Genomic DNA, 14266 nt, shown 5'->3' with positions numbered 1-14266 from the left:
ATTCAATTACTCTTCAGTTAAGTGCATTGATATATGATTTAAACAGACTGGGTTAATGAGATTTTCAACCACAACAGGTTGTCAATTATCAGAGAACATAATCCAATAGTTGCAGTTTCTGATGTAAAATCATGCTGCTTCTCTGGAAAAGCTGTATGCATCTGGTCAGTCTATATCAAGTGATTGATAAAATTATTTCTTCCTCTTGTTTAAGCAAGAGGGAAAGTGGCTTCCTTCCTCATCTGAATTTCCTGACCTTCAACAAGAGGAAGGCGTTAAAGCAAGCTGGTCAGTAAATACAAGTTATTAATATCCCCTAAAGCAGTAGCTTAATGAATAAAAAAAACACCAAAACAACAAACAAACCAAAACAACCACACCCACACAACAAAAAGTTCAATCTGAAAACAAAGTTTCGTTAGCATATTAGGAATCTCTGGTTGCCTTCAAAGCACAATACAGAAAGAGATCACCATGAGACAATGCTATTTGAAAGTATACAACATTCACAAAGTGACAAGATATCCTGCTAAACATTTTATATCAGCATCTGAATACTAGGCAGCATTCTGTAACTTCACTTATTTGGGAAATACATGAAATCACACTGTTAACACACTCGTAACTACCTTTGGAAGCCTATTTTCTAGTTGTATAGTGAATACTTTTCTGCAGTGTTTAAATGATAGCTGTGCTACAGTTAGTGAACACAAACTTGGCATGTTATCCTGAAGTAAAGCAATAAGGTGGCTTTATGCACGGAAAGTACGGAGGCTTCTATTTGCTAATAATCGTATAAAAGCAATACTTTAAAACTTAGTGTTTGCTAATAGGAGATCTAGAATAGTTTACTACAAATCCATACCACCCTGTAAATACCCCCTTTATTAACAAAATCAAGTGCCAAATCACTACAGGGTCCAAAAATATCTGAAAAAAATATCACCAATTGTTTACCTTTGTCTAGACTTTGCAAGACTAACCATTTTCAGACAAACCCAACAATGTGCAAAAGTTCCTAACACCACATGTCAGAAATAGCAAGTGCTGCCAAGAGGTTCTGCTGAAATCAAATCAGAAAACGTAAAACCGCAAAGTCAAGCCTCATACCTTGAGCAGTCACAGTGAAGATCCTGAACGATCTTACGGTTTCCTGCACGAAGCAGTTTCTTCCCCTCTACAAGTTGAGATAACTAAACTTTGCCTTCCGCCTCAGTGATACTAGGTAAAGATACACTGACATTAGAAAAACACAGTTTCGTCACTGCTTAACAATATCTTCTGACCTACCGCTTAACACAAATTCTCTTAAATAGTCAGACAAAGACTTTCCTTTTTGTCAGCCTTCTTTGGCCATGTGTACCATTCTGCTAATTACGAACACTTTGTTCAGAAAGTGCTTCCTATGAAAACTGCTTCAAATAAATGAGTTAACCTTGCAAAATCTAGCTTCCTATAACAAGTAAATTTGTCAACCCTGCATTATGCAGTCCTATATTTACAAAATACTTAAAAACTTTACATCTGTCTTTTACCTTACAAAAAGTGCAATTCTCTCACCCCGTGTTATGGGGCAACAACATTCTTCATAAATTCTACAGAATAGCAGCCTATGATAAGCAAATAAGGTGCTTAGCTTATGCCCAGGATCTAACTGGTTAAGTACCACCAGGAAGTACATTTTGAATAGGCAGACTCTGTTCCTGTCTAGGGTCGCAGCGGTGCCACAGCTAGGTTTGCAAGCTCAATGAGAGCCAGTGCTCCGTGCATGCGTTCACGCTGTTCCTGGAGGCGGCGGCGAGCAGCTGAATGAGCGCCGTTTTTCTCTTCATCATCCTCTTCATCAGACTGAAGATACTCCATCGGGTCCTGCTGCTCCTGATCCGTTTTCTGGATTGTTTTAGTTTTCAAAGCAGGAGCACGCTGTTCTCTAGTCTCCCAGTATCTACAAAATCAAACAAGGGGAATGCTTGTAAAACACATACGACTGACTCCCACGCCAACAATTCAAAGCTGGCAAAAACCCCTCAAGTACTAGCGTGCATCTGACTAAGCGCTGCATTTGGCTTTATCTTTCAGCCCTTATTTGGTAGTATTTAAGCTGTCAGAAACCCCCTTTATTCAGGATTTTACCCCTAAAGTGCCCAAGTGAACATCTGTGGCAGATTTCTCCTCTATGTGGTGTCCTCAGCAGCCTTTTCTCCCTAGGCATACACAATTGTTGCCCCTCATACAGATACAAATTCAGCAAGACTGTAGCACTAACTAACAAGGTACTAGCAGGTGTTGATCAAGCAAAGAGAAGCATTGAAGCAGAGAACAAAAAGGAAGAAAAAAAAAACTAATAAAAACTCTCATGAAGAACTTTTGTCTTGACCAGGAGTTGGCACTTCTTTAAGGAAAGGCAAGGTCAGGATGATTTGTACTGGAGGAACAGCTTGGTTTGGTTTGTTGGGGTTTTTTTTTGCCCCTAAGAACACAATGCTTTCTCAGACCATCCTGATAAATATTTAAAAGAAGATGACACCATGAGGGAACTTACTTTGCTAGCCACTCAGCCACAGCTTTATTGTCAGCCGTCTGCTTCTTACTCAGCCTGTCTGTGAGCTCTTCCCTCTTCAGTCGGGCATATGGATGCTTGGGGCAATGACGGTTTGCATGCGTGAATCTGCTTAAACAGCCTTAAAAAACATGAGGTGACAATGAGGAACACTTTACGGAAAGCGGCCAACCAATGAGTAAGCACAACATCTGCGGACCGAAACGCTGCTGAATCCAACCTTCCTCACTCACAAAACCCTAGGCTTGGTTGAAAACAGCAAGCTCTAGATGCAAGATTCCAGATTCATAACGTGCCCCATCATTTTAAACATTAAGTATCAACTGACAGAATTACTGATAACCTACCTACATACTAATGTATGCAATCCTTAGATACATATTTGCATGATTATGCAGATTCAGTGTGGCTCCTCCCTTCCCTACCTCCTCTAGCATCTTTCAGATGAAAATCTGAAGCTTCTGCGGATTTTTGCCATGTGAACACGCATACATTTCCAGTGCTAGACTGACCCTAGTTCTGAAAGCTGCAAATTGTTCTCTGATGGCTCACCGTTCTCTGAGCAGACAAAAGGTTTCTCCCCTGTGTGGAGACGCTGGTGAGTTTTGAGCTGCCCACTCTGAACAAAGGCTTTCCCGCAATCTGGGTAGTCACACAAGTAAGGCCTTTCACCTTAAAAATAAGAATAGAATAGGTTCATGAAAGCTGAGTATAAAATAAGAATCATAGTATCCAGTGGTGGTCCCTGACTCGGACAAGCAAGCTCTCCTTTTACCCACTCAGACACTCGCACCTACTTAAAAAGCCCGGGTGTACCCAATAGCAGACATTCACTTTTACCCCAAACAGATCTTTACTTTGAAGTACATGGTCAATGCTACTGGATAACACAACTATTTCCAGAGGGGAGGAAAAAAAAAAAAAAAACAAACACAAAACACCAAGCCAACAACAAAATTATATTTTTCCGTGTCATATTTTCTGATTTAAGCCTCTTGCACAGCACTGTTTAAGCTCTGTCCCGTGAAATTATGAACCTGTAGAGCAAGAAATGTGAAATGAACAAATGGACAAGTAGTGTAATTCAAGTTGTAACCATATAAATTTTATCCTTAACACAGCCTGAACTAGGGTAAAATAACCAAGTTCAACAGTATAGTAACATACAAAGTTTTAGAAATACCTCATTAGGGAAGACTATTTGAGAAAAGTTGTAATGGACAAACAGAGGTTGCAAGAGAAATTTATTCCAGACTTAAGGCAAGAAAGTTTCCTCAAGCTAGTCATCAAGGAAGATTTCCTCTTGCAACAAGAGTGGAGATAGCAGGTGTCTCCTCCCTCAAGAGGATCCGACTGTGTGCAAGTATGCAAAGGCATGCCATGCCACCGCTGCTCAGGAAGGACGGCAAAACCAGGGTGATGCTGACCTACTAAGTGAGAGGAATAACACCAGGGAAAGCTCTGCTCAGTGAAGTAGTTCAAACATAAATTAGTTCGCACTTTATTGCAAATACAGAGTCTTGCTGGAACAAAACCAAACAAAAAAGTATCTGCTTAGTTTAAGAAAACAGCATCTGCTGTTCGGGATGAAGTTGAAGCTCAGCTGCGTATTGAGTGAGTTCATCCTTCATTTTAACTTAACTGCGAGTTGCCTTCTACACACAGTTCAATAAATCAGTGCGACCACCTCCACCCCAGAAAATGAATCCCAGTGGCTGGACGGTGATTTTAAGCATCTCAACTCTTTTCTCAACATTTAAGTGACACTTCCTGAGTGTTGCACTGCCCAAATTACCAGCCACTTTTTAAGTTGCTGTCTCCTCTTAGGGCTAAACTTCAATTGCTGTGTGAAAAATACACCAGCAAGAAGGAAACAAACCGCAGCGAAGAGGCAGTCAGAATAAACAGTGCTACCATGCAGAGAGCACCAAGCTCAAGAAAAGTTCTCCCTCTTACAAAGCAAGCCTGTGACAGCAGCAGATAAAACATTTGCATGGTTTGCCTGTACTATACTGTAGCCCAAATTGCTGCTACTCTTTCTCATGACAAACACAAAGACTTTGATCGCGCGAAGAAGCACTGGAAGAAAAGTAGGATTAATTTAACAGTTACAATAAAATATTAACAGGTCGAGTTTGTTGTGGGGTTTTTTTTTGTGTGTGTTTGCGGTGTTTTGTTATGTTTTTTTTAATTTCTTACCTGCTACTTCCTAAGCTGCTCACGCCAGTTACTCACGCCTTCCCTTTACTCACCGGTATGAGTTCGTTTGTGGGCCTGCAGGGATTTTTCTCGTGGAAAGACCCTGTTGCAGATATTGCAACGTATTCTGCTGGAAGAGTGCTCTCCTTCATTGATGAGGTCACGGACGGTGTCTGCCCTGGGCCGGCCACGCCTTGTCCCATCCTGCATTAAAATAATCACCGAACTGAAATCCTGCACCTTCCTACCTCTGCAGTTTAGCAAAAAATGACAACTTTGGCCCTGAAGTGACTTCCGTGTCACGGGTGAGACGCGGGGCCGGTGCCGCCATAGTTTAGTGACTCAGCCGCGACCCAACCCAGAGCGTGCGAAGCAGGTGCAGGTGGGGAAGCGCCAGGCACTGCCAGCGCTCTGACGCACGCTTAGTGAAATGGGGAGGAACTGACAAAATAAATGGCAATTCTTTTTTTTGCCTTTTTTTCTTTTTTCTTTTTTTTTTTTTTAGATTTTACACGGAGGGAGGAGGAGGAGGAGGGGCAGGAGCAGCGCCGGCGCCGCTCCGCCTGCGGGCGGCTCCCGGATCGGCTCCCCACCGCGCCGCGCCTTCCACCGCCGCACCCCCCACCCCGCCCCGCACACCGGACAGCACCGGGGCGCGCGCTCCGCTGCCGGAAGTGACTTCACTTTAAATCTCCGGGGGGGGGGGGGCGGAGAGAGGGGGGGAGGGCGCACGGCGCGGAGTCACCCTCTAACTCCGCCGCCCGCCCTGCCGCAGCGCCGCCCGCAGCCGCCGCCCGCCCCGGCCTCGCACTCACCTTCAGGTGCCGGTGCCTGCCGCTGCCGCCCGGGCTCCCCGCTTCCTCTTCATCCCCGGCGGGGGCTCTGCCCGCTCCCCCGCGGGGCGGCGGGAGAGCCGAGGGTGCGGCGGTGCTGCCGGGGCTGAGGGTCACGTTGTGGGCATTCTCGCCCCAGCGCCAGGGGTAGACCATGAAGTCGCTGAAGCCGGGGCTGGTGGGGACGGGCGGGGCGGGCGCCGGCTCCTCGCCGCCCCCCCGCGAGGAGGGCTTGATCGGGGTGGTTTTGATAACGGAAACCAGGACGCGCTTCGGGGAGTCCTGGCAAAAAATCACCGGGGGGGCTGGCGGCAGCCGTTCCGCCATCGCCGACCCCTCGCGGGCACCGGCGCGGTTAGTGGGGCGAGAGAGCGGGGACGCTCCGCGGCGGCTCAGCCCTGCTGTCGGAGCCCGTGTCCCGGAGGTCCCGCGGCCGCCGCCACCTGTCGCCACCCGGGCCCGCTTCAGCCGCTCATCGCCTGGGACGGCGGCTCCCGGCGGGGTCGCGGTGCCTCCCCCTCTCCGCGGCCACCCCCGAGCGGATCCGCAAAGTCAGCGGCGGTCCCCGGCCATAGCAACGGCCGAGGTGAAGCAGCCGCAGCCTTCCCCGCACCTTTCCAAAGCGGCGCCGGCCCCGCTGGCAGCCCCGGTCCCGGCGATGCCCGAGGAGGAGCCGCTGCCGCCGCGACCCCTCCGCGCCCACAGCCCAGGCCGAGCCCGAGATTTTCCCGCGTTACATTTCGCGCCTGGGCGTAACCAATCACCCGACCCGGCGCTAGCGTCACGAAGCGGCAGTTCCCGCCGACCAACCGCTAGGCGGAGAGGTCCGAGGCCCCGCCTCCGGGGGCGGGGTCCGGGCGTGACGCACCTCCTCTTCTGCCGTCCTATTGGACAGGCGTCCCGCCTCACTGGCGGAATTCGAAACTGAATGGGCTCGCGGGCCGCTGAGGCTGCCCCACCCCGCCGCGGCCCCCTGCCTCGGAGAAGGCGCTGATTGGCCCGCCGCGGCGCGCGGAGGGGGGAGGGGGGGACGAGGCGGGGCTGGCGCGCCGGGCAGGCTTGGCGCGCGCCGGCCGTGGTTGGTCTGCCTGGGCCAATCGCCGCGGCAGCGCAGGGTCTTGGCGCGCTGGGCTCGTCACGTGCGCGGTTTAAAGGGGCCGCCTCGCGGGACAGCGCTGCCCGCCGCGTCGGGGCGGGAGCGGCTCCGCTCTCCTGCGGCTCGGGGCGACCGAGCCCTGCCGCAGCTCTGCCCTCAGCGACGGGCCGAGCTGGCAGCGCGCCTGTCGGCGAGGAGGGTTCCCCCGCGAGGCGCCGCCGGTGTCGCAGGGCGGGAGGGCGCCGTGGAGGCGGCGGCGCGGCCGTTTAACGGCGGCTGCGGAGCGCTGGCGGGGCCGCGCGGGGAGGCGCCCCTTCTACCGGCGGTGCTCAGCAGCGCCGCGCCGGCGCTGTTCGTCGCCGCAGGCGGTGGTCCCCGGCGGCCCGGCCTGGCGGAGGTCCCGCAGCCCGCCGGGCCGGGCCGCCCCGCCCGCGCCGTCAGGTCGGGCGGACTGAGCGGCGCCGCCGCCGTGTTGCTGTACGGCAACAGGCGCCTGTTCCAGGAGAGTCAGAAATGGGCAGGAGATGGTGCCAAATGGCTGCGGGGGCTGTTCCGGGTCGCGACCACCTTACCGGCACCCGCGGGCTGCGAGTTGGGGATTTTAGAAGGCTTTTCCGGCACGGCTTGTTAAAAGTTTACGCAGGTTACTAATTTTAGTATGTTACTGTTTCAGGGGCCGTTTTGTTGTGGTGTTTTTTGTTTTGTTGTTTTGTTTTCCTCCCAATCTAATACAGCCGTTAAGGTATTGATACTGCTGTTACTAAGGTGGTATCTTCATTAAAGGAAAGGCCACTCCCCGAGCACTCACACCCCATTCAGGGAGCTGTGCTCACACCACTCCACACTTCAGCAGCCAGGACTGGTGTCCCTTCACAGCAGGTGACTCCAGTGGGTGCCCCCTTTGGCTTCTCCTCGCTCACACACACACAGTCGCCCTAGGGTGCTTCCTCTTCAGGTTCGAGCCTAGGTTTGCCGTAGCAGACTCTCAGGCATGAGATTTTAGAAAAATAAATAATTCAGCAGCAGGGTCAGCTCGAGCTGGATGCCTCCAGGGAGGGACCCCGAAAAAAGAAATCGCTGGACAATTGCACCCTTACACCTATGCATCTGCCCCTCATGTGTTCTTCACGTGCGCTTTTGGTCCAATGGCTGATTTCTGGTCTGGGGTCCTCTAACACTCTATTACATTCTTTCTCTGTCTCTGAGGCAGGCGGCCAGTTAACTGTTCTTGTCTTGCCTTGTTGGAGCTTCTGCTGGCAGTTGTAGCGTCCTTATCTTCTGATATGAGCTTCCTGTGCACCTGGCACCAGCAGAATATGCGAAACACTAGAAAAGTCCTAGACGTAGGATAAACACTACTTGGCAACAGCCAAAACATCAGTGTGTTATCAATATTATGGTCATGCTAAATCCAAAACGCAGCACTGTACCAGCTAATAAGAAGGAAATTAGCTCTATTCCAGCTAAAAGCATGTCTATGTAAAAGCTCACAGCTTGTGGCCGAAGGCTCCAGCAATGCTATCTACTGATGCTATGTTAGTAATGCTAAACACACAGTATATACTGTAACCTCTGTGTCCTAATGGTAAATGATTGACTCTGAGACATTCATTCTGTTTAAAACTTCTCGATTGAAGCTAAACACCAGTATTTCTTAACAGCCTAAAACTCCAGATTTCCAGCCCAAATCCTTTGAAACTGAGACCCAGTCTAGTTCTGCAGCCTCTCAGCACAAACTGCTGTACACGGAGAGGCCGCAGGTCTGCTTGGGTGCAGGTTCCCGTGGCCACATAAACTGGAATTTGTGTCAACTTTAACTCATCTATGTGAATAAGAGGTATGTGGCTGATCTGTGAAAGATTTGGTGGTAGCGAGGAATGATTTGGAAATACGCTAGGATACACTGATCTGGCTTTAGCTGGTAAAAACGTGAAACAGGTTGTATGTACAGTTTTGATATCCGCAAGTAGCCACTGTACCTTGTTTACTGAATACTTTGGAAATCTGGTTACTTGGAACTCAAAAGGCTTTAGCTTTATGAGATACAGCAGTACTTCATTTATTTTATGCTGATTTTCTGCATTTTTTAAGCGCACATGTCCCAGTTCTAAAGCAGGAGCACATTTCTTGGCAGTTGGTGCAGGCCTTTTGTGCTAAAGCTAACTAATAGCATTACATTAACGTGCTAGTTCTGCCTCACTCTTTCCATCACAGTGACTTTTACTGACTTGTTACAGATTGCAAAATAAGTAACTTGCATTTCTGACATTAATAGCTATAATTGGAGACAGATATCAAGACCCCAGAGAAGTCACGAAACTGTAAAAACGGTGAAGGCTTTTTTCCCTGTTGTCCTGGTTTAACCCGGCCGGCAACTAAACACCACGAAGCCTCTCGCTCACCCTCCCTGGCTCTTCTAGCTGCTAAAAAGAAAAACTAACTCTGGCCCAGTCAGAACCAGGACACCTGTTCTGCTTTTTTCACTGCAGTCTGTTTGCTGTAGACTGCTGCCTTGTAAGTGTGAGCAGCCACCACTGCTGACGGGAGCAGGAAGGTGCAGGGGAGAGCTGATTTGCGGTGTATGACTGCTAACTAACCCCACTCGGGATGATGGGAAGCTCCTACCACTGCCGTGCCAGGTCAGGCCGTGCTTACCAGGCCAGAAAGAAAACACTACAGCCTGCAACTTTTGTTTCCAAAATGAGCAAACAGGTTTCCACGTGCTTAGATCTGCCCCACTGAAAACGCTTCAGCCCTAAAAATAACTCATGAAAGAAAGTCCCAGTAAGAGAACTATGTTATAGAGGAGTGTTAATACAGGAAGTTAATATTAACACCTATTTGGGAAAAAAAAAAAAAAGACTTGTGTTAAAGTAATTGCATCCCAAAACTGAACTGTGAATACCCTTTGTAACTTCCCCAAAATGCATGACTGATGCTTCAAGTAGTACATGTAGCTGCTGCGGAACACCAGTGACTGATGGAGTTAATGTTAGGATTTGGTACATGAAATTGTAGATATTGTGAATAGTGCAATGCATTGTGAATAACCGGGTATCTCCATACTTACCATATGCCACCTCAGTGTACACAGTAAATTTTGTCATGACATTCAAGGGCCTGGCAGCAGATTAACTTCTTTACATCGATTCTGTAATTCTTTCTAATGTCGAAAAATAGATCTCTGTTAATGGAGGCAGCAGAAGAGAAGGAAGAGGTGGGCTGATGCCTCTTCTGTGGCATCTATTTTAACTGCTCTGAACAATAGTGTTTCATGTAGCACTAACGATGACCAAAAAGAAGCGATCTCTCTGTCCAGATCCTGCCACTGGAAGAGGAAACACACACACAGAATGCACATGGCCTAAAGGGCTTAAAACGTGCTGCTTTTCAGTACATACGGTCCTACATATTAAACTAATAGTTGATGTAACATTATGTAAAAACAGTTCTAAAGTAATTATCAGAGCTATAGTATCTTAACAATGTTAGATGTTTGCTCTTCAAAGTATTTTGATGCTATGCTACTAGCTTAATGTATAAAAGCATTAACATTTTTGTGTTAGTGTAGCAACAATAAAAAGTTCTGAGAGCTGAAGGACCAAGATAATGAAACATGACACAACCTACAATCAGATCAAATCCTACTTACTACTACAACAAAGCATACCTTTTACTATACACAGCATTGAAGTACTAAGGCCTGGAACCAAGGTTGACCTCTAGATGAACACACCACCCCCTCAACCAAAAAAAAAATGTTAGCATAATGTTAGCATCCGATCATTAGCGAAATATGTGTGATCAGCAGCAGAAGATGTAGCTTAGGTAAAACATGATTATTAGCGAAAGGTGTAGCTTAGATAAAACATATCATTAGCAAAGACAAAATGCCATGAGAATGTATTTATCCCTCCTTTTTTCCTTGTTTAGGGGCAGGTTGTCAAGGCCATGGAACTAGATGCCTGGCTTTGTTCGGAGATGAGTGGTCACAGCCAAAGATAAAGAAACGCCCTTAGTTCCCTCTTGAGCCCTGGCCAGGCTTCAGGTGGTATCTAAGAGGAGAGCAAAAACAGATGTTTCTACACTAGTAGTTATGTAAGTTTGTTTACTCAAAAATATAAAAAGCTGGACCCTCTTCCAGTAACGTTGGAGACCTCACCTACGAGTGGACACACTGCATAGGACCTCCCAGTTGCCAGGAACAGGCTCTCCAAATCCTCACTGCAACCGGGGCTCCCCAGCGACTGCGGATCAGCACGAAGGTAAACTATGGAGGCCATTGGTGATGTTTCTGTCTTAATCACTGTGGTTAACTGTATGTAATAATTATTAGGTGCATTACCGTGTTTTGTTTCTTTGATTCTCGCTGTGCTATTTTACTTACTATTCTATTGCCTTAAACATAAGTAAAAATAAGAAATAAGCTCATTCTTTTAACTTGGTGTCTGTGTCCTTTGTGCTGACCCTGTCCATTGGCAAAACACACACAATATAGAAATAGTGAAAGAATAGGGAGCACAAATTCAACAGAAAACAAGTAAAAAGTACCTGTGTTCTGTCCAGCCAGTTAGACTCAGGAAAGACAATCACAATTCAGGAGTTTAAGGATAATAAACTCTCTCAGAAATAGAAAGTAGAACAACTAACTCTCTGAGGTGGGTAAATGCTGTATTTCTCAAACGGAAACAGAACACAAATACATAGTAAACAAAGAGGAAAGAAGGTACTTTGTCTCTCTGAAGCATGCTTCAACCAGTTCTAGTGATATTCCAAAGTTCAAAACAGAAAACTTTGAGACTGGGATGGTCTTTAGGTAGATAATTCTTTACTTAACCACATTGCAAGTAACTTTATTGTCTGTTGTAACATGGATTTATACAATAACTCAGCAATAGTCATAATATCTTTTAACTGTTTATTATTACATTTTTCAAGTTTTGCTTTATATCGAATCAATACATCAAGACAATAACATTTCTTACGATAGTAACTGGCTTGAGGCCAGCTACTGAATATTCCAGAGGGAAGGAAACAGAATGAGGTAAGCATGCCCTTAACAGCAACAAATTCCCATCTCTTCCTGTGAAGGTGATGGAAGAATAGCAGTTACCTTAAGCAGGTCCATCTTCGGTGACGTAGCTCTTTACTGCTTAGCTTAGAACTTCATGTAGTCAATCGAATTCAGCAGAATTACATTGCTGGAAAACGCATGTGGTGGCTAGATCCACTAAGTGAGACAGTGTTACCCTCTCTACCTGTTTCGGAGCCCTGCCCCAGAATGAATCCTTGAGCCCTGCTGTAGGTTTGGGATGTTTCTGCTCCAGGCAAGGGAGATCTAGGCACTAGAGAACGAGATCCATGTCCAGGGATGGGAGAGCGGCTGTAGGAAAGGTCGAGGAGAGGATGCTCCTTGCTGGTGATTAAAAGCTTAGCTGTAAAGGTCAGAGGAACATCAGCCTCGGTTCACAATTCTGTGTCTCCTGTAATTAGGCACTTTGCCCTGTAAAAAGAAAAGGAGTCTTTTGGTAAGGATGCCATATTCCATGTCTATCTATACCTGCTTGGCAAGCTTGTATAGGGCTGCTGTTCTGCTCATGTGAAAAATCCAGTTTTGGAGAGAACCTGGACAGAGAAGCAACTTTGGCAGGCAGCCCTTGTCTGGACTGACATAAAATGAGTAATCTGGTGTCAGAAAGGTTAGACACCCGTGCTGAGCACTGCAAATGTGAGATTCAGGCTTTGCGTGCAAACACGTGATCATACCGAATCCACCACTGTTACTTATTCAGTGTAAAAATCCAGGCAGAACATTTGGTTTCATGACAACCATAAGATTCAGGTTTTCTCTGTCCATCTTGTGCTGTTTGATTGCACATAGTGAAAAAATGCAAATGAAGAGGTCATAGATTACTTTAATCTCCCATGTAAGACTTTTAAAAAATCAGTTTGGGGTTTGAAATCTATGTGACAGAAATTTTGTTTGGATTGATAACTAGGAGCATCAGAAAAGTAACTTTTAGTAAAGGTTTACATTCATTTAGAAAAAAGAATTATACAGACAAAGACAAGATACATTTATAACTAGTGCTATTTTGGGCTATCATCATAGAATCTCTTGGAGAAGTGAGACTTTTTTTTTTAATCTCTTTTGAAACTTTGTAGAAACAAAGCCAGATTCCACAGAACATCAAATCTCTCATCTTACTGCTGAAATATTTCTGAATTCCTTGTTTTCGTCCCTCTCCAAAGATACTATGATCTTCAAAATGCCTATTAAAGCTGCAGGCGCATTGTCTCTACAGTCAATAATGACACTCTTTTGTCTGCCGTCTTTCATGTACAGCATAACTTCAGGAGGCCTCGATTCAAGCTTGTAGAATGTTTTAAGTAAAAATAATGTTTTAAAAATTTCTAAAAAGCTTTCTGGATAGAGTGTTTGTCGAGGAAATATAGCGTGGGTGCTGCGATTGATACCAAAAGGCTTCACAAAAGCCTGGAAAAGAGTTGGTGTTTTTTCTGTTGGTGTGTTGCAGTGATGTGCTGGTGTTAATGCCTTTCTCCAGACTAGAACAGGATGAAGTAGCTTTCCAATTCCTTCTTTTTACTGAAAATACATGTAGTTTCATCTTTCCGCAAAATAAAGCAACTGTTCAGAGGCAAGCGCAGTTGATCTAGATAAAGATTTCTTATACAGTATTTTATTACTGTTTCATATTCATGGAAATACCTTCACAGATTTTTATTTTGTTGTTAATTATAGCTAGCTATTTTTTACGATTTAAAAACTGTGATAGTATATGCTCTTTGCTGAGTTAGATTTTCCTACTTCGATTTGAAGCCTGCCAGAGCCTAAGAGTTGACTTACCTGACTTGACTACCAGGAAAAGCTGTTTGTGAGCAGGTAATAGCCCTAACTTGGCTACTGTCATTATTTCCATTGATGCAAAACTGTTTGTGAAGTCTTGAATAAAGGTGAAACTAGAAAGGGCACAGTCTAATGAAATGAGCTTTATTCTGTAGCAAGGATTCCCTGCCTATGGGGGTCTATGTGAAAGCTAGGGGAGATGCACTGATGATGTTCAGGGCCTGGGGTAACTTGTAGAGGGTGCATCGTGTTTTGTTTTAGGATGGTGTGCCGAGACCTATCTGCACTCCGAGACCAGACGAAGGGAGGAGACGATTGTTATGCCGCCAGTGCTGTCTCTAATCCCGTCTTTTGAAGCACAGCAGGGAGTCTGGTGTAGTTTCGAGGTCCTGTACTAAGGATATGATTAATTTCAAGGCAAGGGAAGTTACTGTAATAGATGAAGTATTAGTTTCCCATGAACGATCAGGATAAAAACATAGCCTCACCACAGAAATCGCGACTGCAATTGGCATTCTTTGGGCGGTTGTGTAGGAAGGGCTGAGATTTTCACAGCACGTGTTTGGGGTTATTGTAGTTGACAAGAGGCGGCAGGGATGTTTTGTCTGCGCAGTTGCCTGTTGCTTGTGAGAGTCACCAGGAGTGTTTGCACTGGTGGGTCCTATCTATAAACCTCTGAGATGATAGAACAGCTCACTCCCCGCCTGTGC

At 46.4% G+C, this 14266-nt stretch overlaps 1 protein-coding gene across 1 annotated transcript; it reads right to left on the bottom strand.

The window, feature by feature from the left end:
- Positions 1 to 1707: 1707 nt before the first annotated feature.
- Positions 1708 to 5919, bottom strand: ZNF367 (zinc finger protein 367). The gene is made up of 5 exons (XM_086629908.1): positions 5575 to 5919; positions 4813 to 4963; positions 3113 to 3232; positions 2543 to 2681; positions 1708 to 1945 (listed from the first exon to the last, which is right to left on the bottom strand). Exons 1-5 carry the CDS (start codon positions 5917 to 5919, stop codon positions 1708 to 1710), a joined length of 993 nt encoding a protein of 330 aa, XP_086486034.1.
- Between the last annotated feature and the right edge of the window lie 8347 nt (positions 5920 to 14266).

The sequence above is a fragment of the Tauraco erythrolophus genome, chromosome Z, assembly GCF_009769465.1.
Source record: "Tauraco erythrolophus isolate bTauEry1 chromosome Z, bTauEry1.pri, whole genome shotgun sequence".
In the NCBI taxonomy this organism is placed as follows: Eukaryota; Metazoa; Chordata; class Aves; order Musophagiformes; family Musophagidae; genus Tauraco; species Tauraco erythrolophus.
This window is presented reverse-complemented; position numbering and strand designations above follow the sequence as displayed.

What these genes read in the sequence shown, in the direction of transcription:
- ZNF367 (XM_086629908.1), bottom strand. Translation starts at nt 5,919, where the DNA reads ATGGCGGAACGGCTGCCGCCAGCCCCCCCGGTGATTTTTTGCCAGGAC. An exon ending in CCACAAACGAACTCATACCG is followed by an intron (nt 3,233 to 4,812) that starts GTGAGTAAAGGG and finishes CTTATTTTTAAG; the next exon opens with GTGAAAGGCCTTACTTGTGT. An exon ending in TTTTGTCTGCTCAGAGAACG is followed by an intron (nt 2,682 to 3,112) that starts GTGAGCCATCAG and finishes ATGTTTTTTAAG; the next exon opens with GCTGTTTAAGCAGATTCACG.